The 23,466-nt window shown below is 44.1% G+C and overlaps 1 protein-coding gene across 1 annotated transcript in view; it reads right to left on the bottom strand.

The window, feature by feature from the left end:
- Positions 1 to 23,466, bottom strand: part of Ednra (endothelin receptor type A) — a 56,902-nt gene that overhangs the window by 16,219 nt on the left and 17,217 nt on the right. Inside the window, exons 2-3 of the mRNA XM_051168684.1 lie at positions 12,619 to 12,746; positions 263 to 461 (exon numbers count right to left, since the gene is read on the bottom strand). Coding sequence (XP_051024641.1) covers positions 263 to 461; positions 12,619 to 12,746 — 327 coding nt within the window. The remainder of the gene's footprint in view (positions 1 to 262; positions 462 to 12,618; positions 12,747 to 23,466) is intronic.

Below are 23,466 nucleotides of genomic sequence, written 5' to 3' on the forward strand. Positions count from 1 at the left end.
AGAAAACCGACTTGGTCTATAGCTGTGCTATAGATAACATAGCAGCTCTATTCAAGAAGCCGCACACAGGTCAGGACTGCCTTGCAGCGGGCAGAGGACCACAGGAACAGCTGCAGTCGGCACAGCATCCGTGTTGGAACACCAGCAAGCCTCGGGACAGGGACAGTGGAGTACACGGAGCGCTTTCCCTCGCCTAGCGCCATTGTAAAACGAAACTGTTGAAGTTGGCGTGGTGCAAAGTGAGCGGTGCAAATGTCCGTACCTGCATGAACTTGGACGTGGCATTGAGCATGCACGTCCTATGCTGCTCGCCCTTGTATTCGAAGGGCACCATGACGAAGCCGATCGCTTCTGGGATGGCCAACATGAAGGACAGGATCCAGATGGACACGATTTCGATGGCAGTAACCAAGGGGATCCCAATACCCTGAACACGACTCCAGGAGGCCACTGCTCTGTACCTGCAGAGGGCGGGGAGGAGGACGAAAAAGGAGGAGTGGAGGGGGCCGGGGGAGGAAGAGGAAAGAAGGGACGTAAATCAAGCTGTTAACATATTTTGAACTCATTTTGACTGGAAAGTGCCTCCCTTGGAAGAAGAACAACCATTGGCTTTCTAGGAATTTTCTGCGAGCCTTGATGGGAAACGAAACAAAACAAAGTAAAATAGCGTACCATTTGGAAACAGATGGCCTGGCAGGCCTGCATCGAGAGCCTGTAAAGAGCTACAATTTATGAGTGCTATAAAACACTGTCATCCAGATACGATGTGGATGTGGCAACCATGGACAGGTAGCCGCTATGGATTAAGGCCTTCACAGGATTGGACCCTCCAGCAGTCCATCATGGTGGGGGCGGGGCCCATGAGGCCCCACCCCCTTCCGGAGTGGCTGTTATTGGCAGTTGGTGGTGATAGACGGGGCCAGTGTGATTTTCTTCAGTAGTGTGGCCACTGGTGAGTTGTCAGTATTCCATCTGCCCAACCATCTGCCCAAGCTCATGATCAACAATAACGGAACTGAGAGGCAGGTAGGAGACAAGACGAGCCAGGAAGGAGGGGTTCGGACAGATGGGGAGGGGACGAGAGAGGGTAACGGGGGAAGTTCAATGTAATCACAGTACATTGTGTATATGTGTGAAATTATCAGCAAACCAGTAAGGAAATAAATAATCTTAGCGCATTTAGAAAGTGGCACCACCAGAGTGCTGTCCACGTGTTTAAGCTGAGCCAAAGGAGGAGAGAGGGTAGTGAAAGCTGCTAGGACTTTCCATGGTAATGCGTATGTATGTATGTATGTATGTATGTATGTATGTATGTACATATGTCTCTCTCCACATTATATATATGTATTTTTATTTTATTTTATTTTTTATTTTTGCGGGGGGAAGATAATCTCTTGATTTAGCCCTGGCTATCCTGGAACTTAATATGTAGACGAGGCTAGACTTGAACTCACAGAGATCTGTCTGCCTCTGCCTCCTGAGTGCTGGGGTTGAAGATGTGCACCACCACGTCTGGCTCTACTTCCTTGCTTTTGGTATGTGTATGAATTGAGATGGTGTCTCATGTAGGATGGCCTAAAGTTCACATTGTTTTCCAGGACGACCTTGAGCTTGTAATCCTCTTGCCGCTACTACCCAAGGGAGAAATTATAATTGCATACCACATGCCTGGCTATTTTATATTTTTTCTGATAGCAATCACATTTAAATGTCTGAAGCAAGTCTGGCTTAGACACTCTGTGCTCTTTGACTTGATGTGATAGTCTGCTGCTAACTGCTTTCAGACTTACGATGAAGAAAAGATCTGAGACATGGCATGATCTTTTTAATTAAAAAAATTTTTTTTTGTGTGTCATGGTGTTTTTGTGGCTTCATTCTTGGAATTTTTCTTCCTGTTGTAATGGAAAAGGAACCTTTTCTTTTTATAGCTCTCACTGAATGGTGCCAGAAGAAGGCTGTAAACAGACGAAAGCACTGGAGACAGGTGCACTTGGGTTTGCAGCTTTCTTACTTCAATTTACTATTGCAGACTAATCAATAAGTCAAGGGAATATACAAGTCACCCATTTTTGCCAAAATGAGCTCTTTGTCATTTATACTTAGCTCACCGTCTCAGTGTGTCTACATCGTTTGAGTCTGTGCAATCCAGCTCCTAAGCATAGCAATGCCCGATTCTTTACCAGATTTACTTATAGATTAGAACCTATAAGCTTCTGTATATTATGATGACGCTACACAAAATACATGCAGCTCAATACGCTGGAGAAATGGTTTGCAAAACGTTTGTAGGGCAAGTAAGATCTGCATGCATAAGAATGTCTGGACAAAAGGTGTAGAATTATAATAAAATACAGCTCCGCAAACAGCAGGAGAACCCTCTTACGGCGCGGCACAAGCCAGGGTTCCTTTTAGCAAGACAAAGATTCGTGCCCACTTTGATTTCCAGTTCTATTTTCTTTTCTTTGTGGCTTATCGATCTGGCCAGCCTGATGTTCAGTAAAAGCTGGAGTGGAGACAGGCTTCCTGAGCCCCAGGACTGCCTGCTGAGTTCTGCCGGCTCTTCTCCCCTTCCCTACAGGCAGCAAAACCCAACAGGCATTTGACTTGAACAAAATGCCTTTTTCTCACAAGGCAGGGAGAAGCCAGGTGCCCTGGAAGAAGATGGCATAAATAAGACAGTGTGATGCCCATGCTTATAACCAGCTTCATTTCCTGCTGTATCACGACTACATCTGACTGGCACACACACCCACACACATCCATACTCTAGTATAGATTTGTTTTTATATATGTAGAAGGAATTTTTAGCATGTAGCTCACCAAGTGACTCATAACCTTTACTGACCATGTCAGAAAGAATTAGAATATTTTTCATTTGTAACCACATTGATCTTGATAGCATCTTTGTGAGACATATAACTATAAGTGAGAGAATAACTATAAGAGCGATTAGAAACAATTACTTGTGATGATGAACATGGGGACATTGTGGAAAATAGGAAACCCTAAGTGTTTCAACCTTGAATTTTTTCTTGGAAGTTTATTATATAAAACACACATAGACAGGCAGGCAGGCAGGCAGACAGACAGACAGACACACAAATACACTTTTCTTACTACTGTCTTTAGTTTACTTGATGTGTGAGTGTGAGTGTGTGTGTATGTGTGAGTGTATTTGTATGTATCAGTGAGTGTGAGTGTGTGTGAAAGATATCTTCAGTTGTTATAACCTGCAGGTGCAGATCCAATCACTACCAACTGATCTCCCCCCTCTGGAAATCTCCATTCCTTGTTTTCCCCCCACATTTTCCCCAGATCCTTAGCACTGCATTTCTCTAGGCCCCAGTCTGTGCAACTTTGTCTCAGTGATCTCCACCTATGGAATTAGTATCATTTCAACTATTTTTGTGTTGGTAATGCCCAACTTTATAATTATAGCCTGAAACCCCGATTTGAACTTTGGACTTGAGTAGGTAGTGGCCAACTTGAGATTCCACTGGGCATCCAATGAACACCCATACCCCCCAAAGTAGCCCCTTGGCCAATTCTCACCACCTCGGCCCCATACCTTAGCTAATTCTCAGGGCTGTCCTGAGAATTAAACACAGAGTAGGGTGATCCCTGCTCAGAGCTATGGCTTCTGTTTTGATGGTATAGTCATGAGACAGTTTCTAGACCTTTGCTTCCCTTCTGCCTCTGGGCATCTTTAAGGCTCCTGAAAAACCTTCTTCCCGTTTCGCTGGCCAGCTGTCTTTTTCTGGACAGGGGACTGTGAGCACTGGGTGCTCTGTGCACCAGCTTTCAGTGACCCTTTTCAGGACACTTGATTGGTCTGTAGCCAACTAACTCCCTGCCACACGGAGGGGGCGATGAGAATAAGCAACCGCCTCCTGACAAGGCTGGTTAAGGATGTGCTGGCGGTTAACAATCACAGCTGAGTGCCTCACTGCGCCAAGAACTGGCTGCTCTGTCTTCATGACTACCCTCAAGCAAGTTACAGATGAGGCCTCTGAGGTTCCAGATGATGCCAGGTTGTTTTTCTTTTTTCTACGTGGAGCCCAGGCTGATCTCAAACTTTTGGCACTTCTCCTGCCTCAGCCTCCCCAAAACTGGGATTACAGATGTGAATTACCTCTTCTACCATACACCCAGTCTGTTTGCAAATCTTGTAACACCTTCCTTCAAAGGTGCCCACTTCTAGCATGGTGGCACACGCCTTTGATCCCAGCACTCAGGAGGCAGAGGCAGGAGGGATCTCTGTGAGTTTGATGTCAGCCTGGTCTACATATCAAGTTTCAGGACAGCCAAGGCTCCGTAAAGAGACTTTGACACAAAACAAAACAAAACAAAACAAAACAAAACAAAACAAAACAAAACAAAACACAAAAACCCCCAACTAACCAAAACAACTCCCTCAAAGGTGTTCCCTTCATCGTATTGCCTAAGTTATCCAATAGTCTTCTAACAGGTATCTGTACCCACCATGCCCTGTCACACAGTTCCTTGGGCACAAAAATTGGAATGAGCCTACAAAATAGATTGGGCCTGCTCTGCTCCAAGCCTGCCACGGCTGTCCTCCTCTTCCAGAGGACACACACATAAGGGGCCCTCACATCTGCTCTCTCTTTTCCTTCAGGTCTTTCCTCGAAATATTTTTAAAAAATTTAAATTTCGGTTTCGGTGTGCATCCAAAGCTGGTCTGGAAGAAACTCTTTAGCCAAAGCTAGCTGTAGATTTGTGATTCCCTTCTTTATCCCCTGGGAGCCAGGATCACAAAAATGTACCTTCACCACCAGCTCAGTTGTCTTTTTATGGAACTCCTACTTAACGTTTCTGAGTCTTCTTCCTGAATTGTCCTGTTCCATTTACACTTATGTAAATGTCACACTATGAGGCAAACAAAAGTGTTTTCTTCATGTATTTTGTTGATTGACTGTGCCAACCTCTCCACTGAGAAAGCCAGTACCATACAGTCAGACGCTTTGAGAGCTTCCAGCATGCAGAGCAGTAGGTGCCAGATAGACGCGAGATGAATGAAGTCTTTCCCCATTGTGGCCAAGCCTTTTTCTTTTCCTCTTACCACATATTATTTACTTTATTGGGCAAAGCAGATTATGTTCTGAACATTTTCCTGCGTTCCAAGCTAGTCCTGGTCTAGGTAACACATACACAAGCTAATCCTGGTTTTTGGAAGTATAAAATGAAATAATTTTAAAACTAGAAGAGGCCTCTAGGCTGTTTGCTTTTGCTCTTGTATTTAAGATGGGAACCCCAAGAACTGGAAAGGCAAGGGCTTGGTATTGCCACACCCCACGTCAGTCACCAGTGAAGAGCCTGGAGCCAAGCGTGGGATCTGCTGAGTCATAGTGGAGTCTTCCTATTCTATTGCCTAGTGCCCCTACATGTGACGCATCAGAATTAAAGGATAAACCACCTTTTGTAACGTGACGTTGTTTGCTATAGTGCATGCATCTAAACAGATTTAAGACACTTTTTAAAAAAGATTTATTTGTGTATTTGTGTATATAAGGACTCTATTTGCATGCACGACTGCATGACAGAAGAGAACACACTACAGAAGAAGGCATCAAATTTCATTACAGATGGTTGTGAGCCACCATGTGGTTGCTGAACTCAGGACCCCTGGAGGAGCAGCCAGTGCTCTTAACTGCTGAGCCATCTCTTCAGCCCTAAAAAAATATTTTTAAGGACAGAGGCATTTCCTGCATGTGTGGTGAATATTTTACTCCTCCTCCTCCTATTAATATTATTACTATTTTTTTGAGACAGGGTCTCACTATGTAGCCCTGGCTGTCTTGGAGACCAGGCTGGCCTTGAACTCACAGAGATCTGCCTACTTCTGCCTCCTGGGTGTTGGGAGTATAAGGCATGCACCACTTCATTCAGCTTGTGTGTTAAATTTTGCTGGTAGGGCTGGAGATAGCCGTTGTTCCATTAAACTTTTATGGCTGAACAAACTTAAAAACATTATAAAATTAAAATTAAATTCAAAAGATACCACTTCAACAGAACCTCTTTTTACTTTTAAAATTCTTTGGCCATTTCTTCTTCTTCTTCTTCTTCTTCTTCTTCTTCTTCTTCTTCTTCTTCTTCTTCTTCTTCTTCTTCTTCTTCTTCTTCTTCTTCTTCTCCTCCTCCTCCTCCTCCTCCTCCTCCTCCTCCTCCTCCTCCTCCTCCTCCTCCTCCTTGTTCTTCTACAACTACTACTACTACTATTATCATTTGCTGTTGTTGTTTTTTGAGACAGGATTTCTTTGTGTAGCCCTGGCTGTCCTGGACTCACTTTGTAGACCAGGCTGACCTCAAACTCACAGAGATCTGTCTGCCTCTGCCTCCCAAGTGCTGGGATTAAAGGTGTGCATCATTACTGCCTGGCCATTGCTATTGTTATAAGCATAGTTTGAATATATTCTTTAATCATTATTTATAATTATAGTTTTGCTCTGCTTATATGGAAAAACACTCTCCCACAAGCGTGGCATTTATCAGCTTAATGGCTGCACATGGTGACATAGCATCGATCCCATTTCCGTCAATCTTTCTTTTATGTGCCTTACACATAAAAGTGAGTGACTTACTGGAGTGGAGAACACATTTGTACACCTGGATTTTTTTTTTTTCTGATTGTGAGCAACTTTCTTGGGTGAATTATTAGGAGTCGCATTGCTAAATCAAGGCAATGAGAGGTAGCCCAAACACACTTATTCTGGAGACAGTCTGCAGTCCAGCCTGGCCTGGAATGCACTCTGTGGCTCACTATAGCCTCCACCTTCTGAGCTCCTCCTGCCTTATTCTCCTGACCAGCTGCATGACACTTGTGCTTCGGCACGCTGCTTCATAGGATTTAAAAAGCAGTGTCTAGTAAGTGCCAGCTGACAAATGCTTGCTCACACTGGAGCACACTGGGTTTTCCTCAGTTTTGCTACTGCAGTGAGATAAAGAGGCATATCTGCCTTTACCTCCGCCCGTCTTTAACTAAGAGCAAGCACTCGTTTGTGATAGCTAGCTCTGATTTCCATCTTTACCCAGTGAACACACAGATTGCCATACAGAGCTTGGAGGGGAAGTCCTTTCAGAGAGAATTTTCACAAGGAACCACCCGAATCGGGTGTACGGGAGATGAAAAATGCGAACACTTTTGTAGCTGGTTCTGACGTCCGGCTCGCCTGTTCCAGGACTGGCCTCAGATAGATTGGCACCACAGTCCTGCCAGGTTGAGAGGCCCTGAGATTTCCAGCTGTCCCTGCCAAGGGGCCAGACTAGTGACTGTGGACCTGAGACAAGCTCAGGGCCAGCCGCAAACTACCCAGTGAGCCTGGTTGAAGTGACAAGGAACAGACGTGTCCAAATTCCTGACCCATAACATGGCTAGATCTGATAATAAAATAGTTATTTTAAATGGCCAAGTTGGAGGGTAGCTGGTTATCAAAGAGAAACGGGGTTAGCAAAACTAACCAGTTGCCTGATCTTGACAGTATAATAAGGTAAAGTATGACGAAATGTGTGCTGCGGGCAACAGACCCAAAATGAGATTCTGAGTTGCCCTAGTGAGCGTGTGACTCTGTCCACACCCCGTCTCTTTGGCTCAACCACTTCTCTGCCTTCACTCTTATTATCCAGCAGTAGGAAATCACAGCCAAAGGGGGGAGAGACTAAGTCCAAGTGTAGGGCATGCACTTCAGAAAACCACCCTATGCCCCTAGAGTTAGGGTTTCCCTTTGAGGCTCTCAGGGAGGAGGGCAGCGTGGTGCTGGGGCTGGCATCATGTCTGAAGTTTAGAGCACACAGAGAAAAGCTGCCTCCCTGATGGATCTTCGCAGCGTGTCCAGGTATCTAATTATACATTGCTCTGCAAGAGTCGTTAAAGGAGTTTTATCTTTTTATGGGCTCCGTCCCCAGACATCTTCTCGCTGCAAGTTGGATCTGTTCTCGGGCCTGTTTATAGCTTGACCCTGTCATCATCTTCTGCTTTAAACAAGACCATTAACTTCACAAAGAGCAGCACTGAACCGCCTTTCTTCTTCTGTTCTCCCCCAAGTAAAGTAAAAGTAACATTTGAAGCTCATCACAGCTGCAAGAAGAGACACTTTATGGGTTGCTAACAGTCGATTATTCATAGTTTTTCTGGGAAAAGCTGATTCCTTATAAAAGTATACTTAACTTTAGCATTAAAACGTTTACTGATGAAGCTGGACGGAGGTCAAAACTTGTTCTTAAATTTCTCTTTTTGTTTCTGAAAAATTTCTCCCATCTTTTCATAAGAGAATAAGAACATAAATTTAAGGTAAATAAATAGTAATTAAGTTTGAGGAGGGGTTAGCGAAAAAGTTAAACTGAGGCAATTCCGTAGTTGAGCAACGAAAGCTCAAGAACCAGGTGTAAGCTGTAATCCTCTGACTGCCTTGTTTATCTATCTTGGCCCCACGGCGAGGAAGCTGGGACATTTCTTTGGTTTTATTGCATTCTGTATTTCAGTAAGCAATTAGGGAAGAAATTTAAAAGTCCTTAGACACATGCTTTCTTTCAGAACAACTCCAAAAAGAAAGATGATTATCATATTTTAAAAATATCATTAAAACACCATGGCAACTCTTCCTGGGTGGTAATCTGGTTCAGACCAAAAAAAAAAAAAAAAAAAAAAAAAAAAGAAATTATAGTTTTAAAAAGTAAAACTTGTTTCTAAGAAGACTCCAGACGTCTCCTTTATTACGGCGTGTCTCAGTTTTAAAATGTGGTCCCTCCCTCCAGTGGGCTCTAGTGAAATCAAGAGAAGGCTCAGAGCAAATGATATCCCATCTGCACGGGTAAGTGGAGGGTTGGAACCCTGGCTACGAGTTCCAAGGACCCGAGTTCAGTTCCCAGCACCTACAGCAGGTGTGTCACACCTGCCAGTAACTCCAGCTCCTGGGGCACCAGCACTGATGTGTAACACACACACACACACACACACACACACACACACACACATTCACGCACACACACACATAAATAAAATAACAAAGGAACTGTGTGTGAATGTGGTTCAGTCTCCAGTATGAAAGCTTTTGAAGTAAAAAATGTGAAATTTGTCCCCCTAGTCTGGGTCCTCAGGCTCAATGTCAGCATCACGTGAGACACAAGGGTAAAGGCCACACACAGAGGTCTCCTGGATGAGGCCATGTCAGCCGAATGGCATTTTAAAATGGCTCATCTTGGTCTAAAAGTCAGACCACATCTGAATGATAGAATTTTTGGCAATATTATTATATTTTTCTTTACTAAACAGAGAATGACATTTTATTTGGCACTGGGCTCAAGGATGACATGAATCGTACAGTTTGTGAATGAAATGAGGGGGGGAGGTGCTCTGGGGAGGGTATCCCACACCAGAGACAGGAGCCAGTGGCCTGAGCCACGCTGGATGGGAGTGATCCCAAAGGTCCATAGGTCTATGTGCTTGCGTACCTAGTCCCCAGTTGATCTGTTTGAGAAGGATGAGAGGAGGTGTGTCTCTGGGGATGGGCTTTTGGGTAACTTAGATATTGTTTTATTCATTTAAAAATGTTATGAATATTTGTTGTTTTAAAATTCTGCCTCATAATGTATTTGTGATTACACCCAAATTTCTATCCTATTTTTTAAGTTCAGAGACTTTTCTTTTCTTTTTAAAAGGTTAATTAAACATATATATGTGTATGCCACATGAGTTTATATGCACCACATGCATGCAGGCCAGAAGAGAACATCAGATTTCCTGTAACTGTGGTTGTGAGCCGCCACGTGGGCTCTGGGAACTGAACCCGGGTTCTTTGCAAGAGCAGTATGTACTCTTAACCTCAGAGTCATCTCTCCAGCCTCTGAGAAGGCACTTCTATTCCAGAGATCAAAATGTATTATTTTCTTCTACTGCTTTATGCTTTCAGATTTTGCATGCTTGAGTACAGTGGTTAAGAATGAAGACAACCCATTTGATTATTGGCTCCCAGGCTTCATAGTTTTCTGGCCTTGATTAAACTTTTCAACCTCAACTTTCTTGTCTGTAAAATGGGGACAATTATCGTAATACCTAGTAGGAGAAAATAATTTCTGTTCACTATATTGTGTCTGGTTCTTATACATAACAAATGGTATCTGTACATTTTTATTATTGATATATAGAAAAAAGAGGACTTTAACTTTTCCCTCTCAGCTGGCTAAATAGCACTACTTATAAAGAAGTCATTCCTTCAGCGTTTGTTCTGTGATATGAGCACTTTACCCTTCATTGTTTTCTCACTGATTTGCCAGAATATTCCCATCTGTATCATGTGGTTAAATTCTATAGCTTTAAAACACCTAACAAGGTACATGGGAATAACATGCGCCATTTGTCAACTGTCAACATTATTTTCTTGTTTCTATGCCCCACATGACTTTTGGATTTTTAAAAAAACATTTTAATCAAATAATGTAACGAGAATACATCTCTATACCAGTGGTGTTAGAGGCATCATTTAGAACCTTCGATTTTGAGGCCTTATTACATGTTAGGAGGCAGCCATGTCTACCACAAGCCCACCAGCGCTTGGGATGCAGCACTTAGGACAGATGAGGAAGTTACAGGGCTATGCTTATGTAGGGAGCAACAGTGAGAATTTGCTAGGGACTAAAGCCAGGTTGTTGGTGCTGGTTTACCTTCTTATGGAAATGGCCACCACACCAGCCGTGGGAGCTCTACAGGGCCCTCTTATTTTGCTTTTCTACTTCCTGTCCTGCTGGAAATTAAACCCAGGACTTTGTGTGTGCCTAGCAGCTCTTGCCACTGAGCCACGTTTCCCTCAGCACCTGACGTGGGGCAAAAGTAGCTGAATCAGAAACTGTTTGTCAGGAGATTGCTGCAGACATTAATAGGCAGTGATGTAATTTCTAATCTTTGCACTTAACCGCAGGCATTAGGATGTCTTTATCATCCTTGTCTCTGTAGTTTAAATCATTGATAAAGTTATTTTTGTTTTAGTTTTAGCAAATATATTTATGTTAAGTAACAGTGCAAAATGTTTTATTTATTTTGTGTTTCAGTCATCAGGGCTGTGGCTTTATTTTAAAAAAGACACTGCTGCTGGGCTCTGTGGCACATGCCTATAATTCTAGCATTTGGGGAGTAAGAGGCAGATGGATCTCTGTGAGTTTGAAGCCAGCTTGGTCTATAGAGTCAGTTACAGGACAGCCAGGACTATACAGAGAAATTCTGTCTGAAAAACAAACAAATAAAAAATATGAATGCAAAATTATATACTAGTGACATGGAAACTCCTGTTTATTTTTGCATAAAGAACACGCCTTTGGGGCCAGAGATGGCTCAGTGGTTAGGAGTGTTTGCTGCGCTTGTAGAAGATACAAGTTCTGTTCTCAGCGCTCAGATCTGGCAGCTCGCTGCATGTTAACTCCAGCTTTAAGGGATCTAACACCCTCTTCTGGCCTCTCACCTTCACACATGTATGTGAGAGAAAAATAACTATTTGATACTGTACCATGTGGACTGTCTTCAATGATTTTCAGAACTGACTGATTTTAAAAAAAATTTTATAATTCTCACTGCTGAGGCAATCTCTGTGTACAGTACATAGCACAAAATGGCAAAATGTTTAGAGCCGTTTCAGGAATTGTTGGAAAGTCTATCCTAAACCCAATCCGCTTAATGATATTTTAAAGTGAAACTCAAGTCAATGACTCTAACAAAAGCTTTTAAAATCAATCATTTTAACACAAGTCAAAACAAAGGCTTTTATATGCCAGGGAATCATTGGAGGGAAGTAAATATTACTTACCTTGTTTTCTGTAATTAAAGCGTTATGTTTAATTTGCACAACAAACACTGCATTTTATAATATACAGCTGTCTTGTATCTGGGCCCAGGTGTTTCCGGCTGTGTTCACTGGCTCTGTGTGGTGTTAGAACACACTGTAATGTCAGGCTGTGTGTTCAGAACCAAGGCTGCAATGAAGCCACCTGGTACAAGACGGGCAAGCAGTACAGAGGCCCCTTGGGTTCACTACACATTTGGTTTTTTGTCCATCAAATGTTCAGAAACCCTTTACTGTTCCTTTTGTTGCTGTTGTTGCTGCTTCACTCCATCTCTCACCCGCATGGGGCTGCAATCCTTAAAGACATTTGTGAGAATTTGGGGTTTTCAGAACTGCATAGAATTATTTCTTTCATTGCTCTCTTTTGAAAAAGTGTGAAACATTTTAAAAAGGTATGTCAAAAAACAACTTTGTACGTTTATTGCTTGGCTCAAGCATTTGAAAGATAACTCAACAGCATTTTTCTTTAATAATAATAACAGTACATTACAGGATTTGCATATTCTAGGTCTCTTGTTTTCAGCAAGTTTATTCATCAATATATTCGTTTTAATTTTTTATGGTCTTAAGGAAGCCAGTTGTATATCATTGGCTACACATATTGTGGGAGTCTTAGGTTGATACTAATTAGCAACTGTGTGAAGCCACTCTAAACACCGGGGTTGGTAAGACTGGTTAACAGTTGTCACTGGCACTGAGTCCCCCCTCTTCTTTCTGAAGAAAAAAAAATGGTTTTCTAAACCGCACTAAAGAGCAAAAGAAAGCAGCCCGTTACCTGTCGACACTGAGAGCGCAGAGATTCAGGACGGTGATGCCCACAGAGGACTTTTGCAGAAAGGGGAACAGCTTGCAGAGAAACACTCCAAAGTCATTGTGGGCAAAAGGCCAGTGCCCTGCCAGCAGCTGAAAAGATGAGATGGGAGTGAGAGATGGTGAGGCTGGCCCAGTGTGTAACCTGCTTGTACCCCCAATTACACTTTTATCATTGTGTGAACATATGACCAGATCTTTTGGCTTTCAAATCCTCTACCCCTTCCTGAATAAGTTTTATGTTGTTGGTGTTTGTTTGTTTTCTGAAACAGGGTTCTCTGTGTAGCCCTGGCTGTCCTCGAACTCCCTTGTAGACTGGGCTGGCCTTGAACTTAGAGATCCACTTGTCTCTGCCTCGTCAGTGGTAGGATTAAAGGCATGAACCACTCCTGCCCAGCTCTGAATAGGTTTTTCAAAGAACCTTTACCTTTGATCCAACCTTACATCCCCACCTGGTCTCTTCCTCTGTCACTATAGCCAGTCTCAACTGGTTTATTAAACTTTGCACTTAAAGCTGGGTGTGGTGGAGCATGCCTATAATCTCAGCACTCTGGGAGGCAGAGGTAGGCGGAGTTCTGAGTTCGAGGCCATCCTTGTCTATAAAGTGAGTCCAAGACAGCCAGGGCCACACAGAGAAACCCTGTCTCAGAAAAAACAAACCAAAACAAAAATCAACCCCCCTAAACAAAACAAAACAAAATAAAAACCAACCAAACAAAACCTACCAACAAACAAAAAAAATTGCATATAAGCTTTGTCCAAGAATGCCCACAGGTTCTCTAGTAAAATGCTAAGCTGATATTTCCTGTGAACTTCACTAATAATTTATATGACTATGGCTGCTTAGTGTCTTAGTGTAAGTAAAGGCACAAGGCATAATTTTGGGGGTGAATCACCCCACTAAGGACAAGGATTGTGGTTTTAACATCAACTTGCCACAAATCAGAATTGACTGAGCAGGGAGCCTCAACTGAAGAACTGTGCTGGTTGCTTTGCTTGAGGTGGGAAGGCTCACTGCTATTGGCACTTCTGGATTGAACACCCCAGATTTTAAAAAAGATATTTTTCAGAAGGAAGTTTATCCTTATCGTTTGGGGAATGGCCTTCCCTCATGTACCCCAGGCCGATCTACCCTGTGGTTGTTGCCTCTGCTGAATCCAGCTTTTGTCATAGAAGAGGTTACCAGTGGCTCTCCGGTAACTTTCCTGACATCCAGTGCCAGGTGGGACTACTGAGGCAGCCACTGGGTGGACGAGTAACTACCACTCACTGCCCCCAAATTAGAGACTGCTAGTCTGGGATTACAATGACTGTAGAGGGCCTCAGTCTCAGAGACTGAGTAATGAATGGGTTCTCAGTGTCTCAGGCACGACTTGGCCACCATTATTATGTCCAGGCTCACGTCTACACACAGGCATCCTCTAGGTCATGGGAGTGATACTGAAGGTGAGCCCCCTCTTCCTCTATGCTTCCGGTCTGCTTTGAGCCTCCCAGTTTCCTTCCCCATGCCCTGCCTCTATAATAAGCTGCCTCACTACAAGCTCAAAAGCAATGAGGTGAACTGACCACAGGTTGAGACCTCCAAAGCCGGGAGCCCAGATTGTCACCTTAGCCACCCCAGCCTCAAGAAGGACCAGCATGTCACCCTCGCTCTCTCAAGCACTTTAGGACGTGCGGTAGCGGAAGTGGGAGAGCGCCCCGCTCCCTCTGTCCTAGTAATAAAACAGGAGTAAAAGGAGGGGCGGCATAGAAGCAACAGTATAGCTTACTGACTTTTCATTACATTTATTTAGATATTTAGCGCGCGTGTGCGTGTGTGCGTGCGTGCGTGCGTGCGTGTGTGTGTGTGTGTGTACGTGTGCTACAGTGAAAGTGTGGAGATCAGAGTTGATTGTCTCCTTCCACCATGTGAACCCGTGAAATAACTTGGGTCAGGTCATCAGGCTTTATGGCAAGTGCCTTTACCCACTGAACACCCTTTCTCTCTGTCTCTGTCTCTGTCTCTGTCTCTCTCTCTCTCTCTCTCTCTCTCATTCAGTCTGTCTATCTGCCTTTTCTTTCCTTCTTTCTGTTTTTTAAAGAAAAGGGGCACTTTCTATTATTTAGTAACACTTAAAATTAAAACCACAGTATTTTGAAATAGTAAAAATTAAGCCGCATAACATTTAGATAATGCCAATGGAACAGTGTGTCTATCAAGGTCCCCAGCTTTCCCACCCAAAGGCAATCCTTGCAGGAAGCTTGCAACGTACATACAAACTTTGCCTTTTTTTCTTTTTGTAAAACAAGTGGGATCACATATAAAATTACTTTTAAAAGTTTGTTGTATTCTCTTTTCTGAGGTAGTTTTAGAAAGAGCCCTATTGCCTAAGGAAAAGGTCTTTTAAAATTCCTTGGTGAAACAGTTTAAACAAGGGCCACCTTGATTAGCAGCTATTTAGCATGGTATCTAGGTCGTGGAAAACCCACTGCTGATTGCTTTAATGTTAACAAGTGACGGTCAAGTCCATGACAGAACACACAAACAGCTATGACAAGCTGTCAAGCCAAGCTGGTTCAAAGGGTCATTTCAGAACACAAGGAGCCATAGCTTATTTGTATTGCCACAAAAAGGGCCCGTGTTGTGAAAGCTTCATGTTTATTTCCCTCTGAGAACACCACGTGGTACCTAACATGAGTACTGAAGGCACCAATCGTTCCAATTCACCCCCGCATCCGTGACTCTAACCCACGAGCTCACTTCCATATTTTCATGTTCTGAAATAACAGAATGCAGGCTGAGAGCAAATTCACACTGTGATTTACTCCCTATTTCCAGGCACCAGTGCGTCCAAGTAGCATTTCCATTATTTTCATTAAGTGAAATGATATACAGACCATGGGGTAGGAGGAAGTGGCAGCCAAAGCTATAGAGCGTGCCTGCCCTAAACCCTGCTTTGGATGATAGAGTGAGCATAGCTTCCTAAGAGCTCCGGGGAAGGCTCAAGATGACCCATGTCCTGCAGGCAAACCCTCATCCTATTTCTTCTTTCTCTAGAGGAGTCGACAGCAGCACTGCAGACAACAGAACACAGCCATCTCAGCAGGGGACACTTGCCTTGCTCTAACCAGTTGAAAGACATGCACATTCTGAGATGACAAATTCATGTGGAAACTCCATTCATGTGGTTGGTTTGTGGAGTGTCAAATCAACATCACAAATAGCAGGCTGCCTCTTTCTTAAACCCGCTGGACAAAGATCTACTTATAAACGTGCACAATTTGCCTGTTCTCAGAATGGCTATGTCCCTCAGCTCCATTTATGGCCATTTCTGTATTTTGTATTTTTGTGAAAAGCAAAGTATGGGCAATGCCAGCTTCTACTGCTTTTCCGGAACATGACTGAATAGGGGGGAAAGTCTGGAATTGGGTAGATGTGAAATTATGCCCTAGTAGTCCCTACTCATCAGAGGTAAACTAAGTCTCCAGCACAAGTTGGCTTACTGTGATTTTGTAGCCAATGCTATAAGCTTAGTTTTTATTCTTTAACTTGTTGCAGATTCAAGATGATCACCTCAGAAGGAAGGGAGGGGTAGGGGTCAATATTGGTTTTAAATAAGGGTTAATAAGAGAGCTAGTGAAAAAAAGAACCAGCACTTGTGGCATGACCCAGACCTTCGCTGATCCACCAGGGGTAACATTGCCTGTGTTGGGGATATGCGACAATACCAGAATCTTCTGGGTATTACGGACTAGGAGGGGGTGTTCCTGGCATCTGGGGAGTAGAGACTAAGGAAGCTGCTAATATCCTGTAAGGCACAAGGGCAGTATCCCCTCCAAATAACTACCAGGATGCAAGAAGTTAATGTCGTTGAGGTTGTAACACACCATCCTAGCAACTACACCAGGATCTTTGGAGTAGGGACAGAGGGGAAGATGAGTAGGTGGTTAGAAGCACTGCTTTGGGGAACTGAACAGCATCAGAGGCACCTAGCGGGCTCCTGACAATACTGATTGTTGTACTGTGTTTCCAGAGCTTGTGACTCAGCCGCTCTGGGGTTGGGCCTCAGAATAGGCATTCCTAGCCGACTGCCAAGAGGCTCTGATGCTACTCTGAGAACCGTTACTCTAGAAGTGCCATGAGCAGCAAGGAGAAGAGTTGGTAGCCAGTTAGAGCTGGGGCTGCGTAGCTCACATCTCACTTCCCTTACTGCCCTAAGGGCAACAGCACAGAGAGACTTAGTCAAAACAGTAAGGGCTCTAGTGTCTGGGCCTCGCTGGCTTGATGCTGTTAGTTCATGCCCTATATTGAGGATGGGCTGAAGAGCACTTCCTATTGCTGTGAGACCAGCCACTTAAGCCATCAGAACTCTATTTCTGTGCTAGTCAGATGGGCGTGGCCTCACGCCTGCCTGTATAGTGATGTGATGACCATTTGGGGGCTCAAGCAGGACAATCCCAACGTGGGAACCCTGGCAACTGCACACATACCACAATGCTATGATTTTGGATTGGTATAATTTGTAAACCTAAGTTGAAATGTATGTACCATTTATACATGATTTTAATGAGAAACCTGGCTAATCTGAACAATTGTACCACTGGTTTCCCTCTTCCAGATGTTAATATCTGCCACCACTTAATCTCATCACTCACACATTGTTTTTGTCATTGTCATCACATCCTAAAACTGCACACAGAAAGCCAGCAGCAGATTTTCCTTTGTCCTGATTCCCTCCGCCCCCTCTAGTAAGGTTGAGTGATTTTTTCCATTTTCTTTTTGTCTCACCCCACCCATCCTAGACAGGAATGAAGGATTTATGAATACAGTCTGCAATAGCTAAAACCCTCGACATTTAAACAATGTTCTTTCCCCTGGAATATGCTTGATTGTGGGTCGCCTAAAACCAGACAGACACCAGTCTTCAAAGAGCAGGGTTCTGACTCTCTCTCTCTTCTCTTCCCCTCCTTCTCCTCCTTTCCTCTTCTCTCCCCTCCTCCTGTCCCTTCCCCTCTTTCCCCTGTCCCCTCCTCTCTCTGCTTTGCTTCTCTCTCTCTCTGTTCTTGGAGAGGGGCTGGGACACACAAGTTGTCACACAGTCAGGCCTGGAGAAGAGGACTGTCCCCACACTAGCACAGACCGAGGTGCTCACAAAGCCTGCGATCCCCGGCACAGGGCCTGCAGTGAGAACATGAGTTCCAGTTACTCAGATCTCCCATCAGATGCTGTAAAATCCATCACTTCCGTGACAGGGAATGGGCTTTGCTCCTCCTCTGTGGCTTAATTGCTTCCAGATTGCGGCAGAGCTTTCATACAAATGTAATAAAAACCGGCTTCTGTGTCATCCGCACACATTTTTCTTTGTCAAGCTCCTCTTGCCTCCTGAACAGGCCAAGAACTTGAAGTGTGTGGCATTCAGAGAAGGAGCACAACTGTTCTGGCCTGGCTGTGGCACAGGGGACAGAGGAAGCTACAGTTGGACTGTGGACTGGAACTGACCTGTGACATCTCTTGCACCCATGGCTTAGGCACAGTGGCTTACCCCTCTGTCTTCCTCTGTAAATGATAGCTGTGGCAGCCACCTGAAAGGGATCGTCACTATAGACAGCAGTGGAGAAAATGCATGTAAAGAGTATAGCACAAGGAAAGTTCTAGAAATGTGAACTGTAGCCATTGATGACCTATGGCTAGCTCTAGCTTTTGGCTTCACTTTGCTAAGGAGGTTAGCTCGCTTCTATCACTGTGAAAAAATATTTGAGACAATCAAATTTAAGGGAGAGGCTTATGGAGGTGCATGGCCTCAGAGGTCTATGGCTGCTAAGCCTCACTGCGTTTGGGCCTTTGGTGAAGCAGCACTTCATGGTGGGGAGTGTGTGCTGCAGCAAGCTGCTCACTTCATGGCAGCCATGAAGCAAAGAGAGAGGAAAAGGAGGGGGCCAGAGACACACAGTCTTCTTTGAGGACATGCACCCAATGAGCTAACTTCCTCCTCCTACACTTTTCTATTAAAGGCTCTACCACCTGATAGTGCCATGGGCTGGGAGCTAAGCCTTTCTTGCCTTTGAGGTGCATTTAAGATCCAAGCTGGAGCGGAAGGTGGAGGAAGGGTATGCTGGCATCTGTTACAGGGTGGCAGCAGGCCTCATGGAAGCGAAGACACCCATTTCCAGGAATTTAGTGTCTAGAGGACAGGCAGAAACCATAGCACCCAAAGCTTGAAGCTTTCCACCAAGGATCTCTACAGAAGGAGAGGCCACGAGGTCTTATCAGGACAAGAGCATGCCCCTGTTCCTCAAAGGACACTGAGGATAAAAAGGCTGTCTGTCCTATGTGCCTGGTGTCCTAAAGGACCTGATGTGACAGTGAGTTGTACGGGTTGGCACACAGCACCCAGAAAAAGTAAACATGGGTTCCTGCACTACTCAGGCTCTGGGGACTTGCCTCACTCCTCTGGCTTGTGCTGGAAAACATGGAATCATTGCCACTCATCTTTTACTTCTAAATCTTCACTTTCTGGAATCTATAACACATAGATGTTAATAACTGGGGGTGAGGGGGTGAAGAGAAAATAGGACAGCAAGAAAATGATTTTAAAAAGACAGATCCAATGTTGCATGTGGTGGCGCACGCCTTTAATCCCAGCACTCGAGAGGCAGAGGCAGGCAGATCTCTGTGAGTTTGTGGCCAGCCTGGTCCACAGAGTGAGTTCCAGGACAACCACGGCTGCCTAGTGAGACCCCATTTCGAAAACAAAATAAAACAAACAAAACCAATCAAATGGGAAAACAGAAAAGAGTTCCAGCGCAGGAAGCTTTCTTCCCCCTAGAAGAAAGAATATTCATCTAAGACATGGACTGCTCAGTCTCAGGCACCTGAGGGGTGGGAACCTGGGTGTTGCCTTGAGTAACTGATTCAAAGACCCCGATCCAGAAGCAAAGAACTCGAGAAGAGACTTCCTAGTTTGCAAACATAAAACTAAGGGATCACTGGATGGAGAGAGAATACTTTTAAAACAGAAGAATGAGATGCTCTCAATATTGACATTTTACTGTGTAGCGGTGAAGGCCTGGCTTAGCTTTTAGAGGGTTAGCTCATAACAGATTCATGCTGCAAAGGGTGAACGCTGCCTTTGCCTGAATGGAGAAACGATTTCATGTTGTGAGTGGAGGCCTGTGATCTGTTGCAATGAAAGGCAAGCAGAGTTATGGACAGGAAATTAGTGCTCTGAGGAGGACGTGCCACAGGGCCTAAAGCCTAATGGAAACATTTAGATTTTATGTTAATCACAAGTGGATGATTAAAAGTGAAGTCTGTAATTGCAGAGATCTACAACGTAGATTTAGGCAGCAGTCTCTCAAAACTTACCAGTGACAATGACAACACTAATGACGGACAGCATATTTGAAAGCCTGCAGCCGATGCACTGATTTAATGTGCAAATCCTTTAGAACTTGAGTTAGTTCCCCACTGCAGTGTGTGTCATGTGGTCACAATTATCTTGTGTGTATGTGGGAACAATGAGCCCGTAACGATATGGCATGCGGCATGAGGGAAAATGGTGCCACATGTGTTCTGAGGGATCGGGAAGGGGATGGGGGTGGTTCTGAGTATCCGGGAACAGGAATTCATCAGGGAATAAAATCGCACAGTTCTAATAGCAGAGGCAGAAATTAGAACCAGCAACTCAAGAGGGCTGTGTTACTAAGGGACTGCATGTGAAAATGACACGTATTAAAGCTCCCCCCCCACAAGCTTCAGAGACCTGGCTAAAAGCTGCGTGCAGCAGAGACTATCAGAGTCACAAAGGCCCCTTTAACACAGAGTGCAGGTGCATTGTGCCAGGGGGACGGGGGTGTGGTGTGGTGGGGTGTGGAGTGTGGGGTGTGGGGGGTGTGGAAGAACCTGCCTTTGAGTTCCAGCCCCAGCTGAAAGCTTTGAGTCTTGGTTCTCCTCTCTGCCAGTTAAAATTTGCTGGGCCAGAACACAGTTGCTCCCCTAAATTCTCAGTGACCTCTCAAATTACATGTGATCTTCACATCCAACTGCGGTTGGTTTCTCTGAAACGATTGCTCCGTTTACTGTGACCTGACCACTATCCTTTCCCTGCTGTCAGTGATTGTTTCTGCTGCCTCCACTTCTCTTTTATTCTTCTCACCAGTTCGTCTCTTAGTCCTCTATTTTTTTCTCCCTACCCAATAGAACCAAAGTTGTCAGAACTTGAGAAAGTCCACAGATGAAGCCACATGACAATAAGCTTGGAGTGTGTGAAGCCTATTTTATGGCTTAAAAAAAAAAGATTTATTTATTAATTATTATGTATACAATGCTCTGCCTGCATGTATACCTGTAGGCCAGAAGAGGGCATCAGATCACATCATAGATGGTTGTGAGCCACCATGTGGTTGCTGGGAATTGAACTCGTAACTTCTGGAAGATCAGTCAGCGCTCTTAACTGCTGAGCCATCTCTCCAGTCCCTATTTTACGACTTTTAAAGGAAAAGCTAAACCACACAGTAAGTCAGCTCAGTGGGCTATCAACATCACCATGCAAACAGCATAGTGACTTGCTAGAAAATTTCAATTAATTTTAAGCTTCTAGTAAAAGTCTGTTACGTACCTTTACAGTTCTCTTTTTAAGTTTTGAGAATGCATCTGAAGTGTTTTATTTGTGTCATCGGAAAATAACATGAGGTTATACTGGTGTTCAAGCCCCTGGCTTCAGGCTTCCAGCTCCTTGGAGAGTGTGACACTTTCAAATCCCCTGGTTAACAAAGGCTGGTAGTGGACACTGCTGGGTGCGTTTTTGAAATTACACCACAAACAGGCCAACATTCAGAAGATCTATATGAATAAATAAAAGTGTTTGCGTCCCGGCAGATGTTGCAAAGCGATGTGCTTTGCACATGGGCGTTTTCAGTGCACTGTGTGTGGAAAGTTCATTTGCAGTTTCTCAGCCATATCAAAGCCAGTCTTAAAAAAAAGAAACAAAAAAACTGCCAGTGCCAGAGTTTGCCTGTCAATCAAGGAATAGCCATAATTATACGAAAAAGCTATTGATGCTCTCTCTTTCCCGTAACTACTTCTCTGTGGGAGGCAAGATGTGTTCATGTATGTATTTAAAACAAAACAATATAATCAGCAGATCCAACCAGGAACTAATAGGGGAATTCAGATGCCTTTTTATTAGGCTAGACAATGAAGCAGTTTATTAAAATTCAAATTAATGCCATTTTTCACATTTTTTTTGTTTTAAAAAACCTTTTTCTTCTGGATGGTGGCACACGCCTGTAATCCCAGCACTAGGGGAGGCAGAGGCAAGCAAATCTCTGAGTTTGAGAGCAGCTTGGTCTACAAAGAGAGCCCAGTATACCCAAGGCTGCTCAGAGAAACTCTGTCTCTAAGGGAAAAAGAATCCTTTTCCATAAAAATAGCTTAATATTTAATGGGTTTACTTTACTTTCCTGTGCATAAATATTCTATTGGATTCCAAGTTTTTACTTTTAAAATACTGCATATCAGTGGCCATTAGTTGTTTAATATGTGCGTGTCTCTGTGTGAGTAGGCACACATGCATACAGGTGCTTGAGGAGGCCAGAGGAAGGCATGAGATCCCCGGAGCTGGAGTTACAGACAGTTTAGAGCTGCCTGAGGTGGATGCTGGGATCTGAACCCAGGGCCTCTGGAAGGAGCAACAAGCACTTTTAACCACTGAACCAGCTCTTCAACAACTTTTAAGAATACGAAAAAGTCTTGAGACCAAAAAGTGAATCTAGACCAATATGCTTATTTTAAAAATATTTTTATTGATGTGTGTATATTTCTGTATATATATGTGTGTGTGTGTGTGTGTGTGTGTGTGTGTGTGTGTGGTATGTGGTGTGTGTGTGATATGTGATATGTATTGTGTATATGTGTGTGTGGTGTATGGTTGTGTTGTGTATGTTTATGGTGTGTGTGGTGTATGGTTATGGTGTGTGTGTGTGTGTGTGTGTGTGTGTGTGTAAATCAGAGAACAACTTGCTGAAGTTGGTTCTTTCCTTCCACTGTGTGGGTTCCTGTCATCGCACTCAGGTCATCGGGACTGGTGGCAAGTGCTTTTAAAGATGAGAGTGCTCAAAGGGAGAGAAACGCCACAGAACTTATCCAAGATCCCGTAAAAACCTGGCAATATTTTATTTTCTTTGTTGTTACAGCAAAAAGGGAACCCCACCATCTAATTGAAAACTCAGAGTCATCACTTCTGTGAACATGGCCATGGCCTCTAGCCTCCACTAACATTGAACATGGCAATCTGAAGTGGACGACATGGCCGGTCACAGGCTCAGGTAGGTAGTTGGGTCTCTGGGACCATGAATGTGGAGGAGCTCTGCATGGGGACGGGAGGTCTTCTTCTTGTCCGGTCCTGTTTCCTAGGATCTGTGCCTGCTTGGGCTTCAGCCTGCACATGGGATGAGGGCACAGCGTATCAGGGCTCTTGTCACTTAGCTCAGTTCAGTGAGACCCTGAGCCAAGCTAATCTCGGAGTACTCATGACAACCATATGACATCACTGTAACCTGTCACCATAAGTAGGCTCTTGAGCTTCTGTGTCAGCCTCTGACTCCCTCCCCTTCCCCCCACCACATCCCCCCTGATCCATAGCCCTGCTGGGACGGTTTAAACTGGGTTTTAATATTGGCTTCTGGGATTTTTCACTGATCTTTGTTAAACTAAATGGAAGATAGTGGTACAATTCACAAATTAGATTCTGGAAAAAAAGCATAATCCTTTATCTCCAATGTACAGCCTCACCTTATTTTTGACCTGAAATTAAAAATCTCTTCATGGGAGATG

This window comes from Acomys russatus, chromosome 26 (genome assembly GCF_903995435.1).
Source record: "Acomys russatus chromosome 26, mAcoRus1.1, whole genome shotgun sequence".
Taxonomy (NCBI): Eukaryota; Metazoa; Chordata; class Mammalia; order Rodentia; family Muridae; genus Acomys; species Acomys russatus.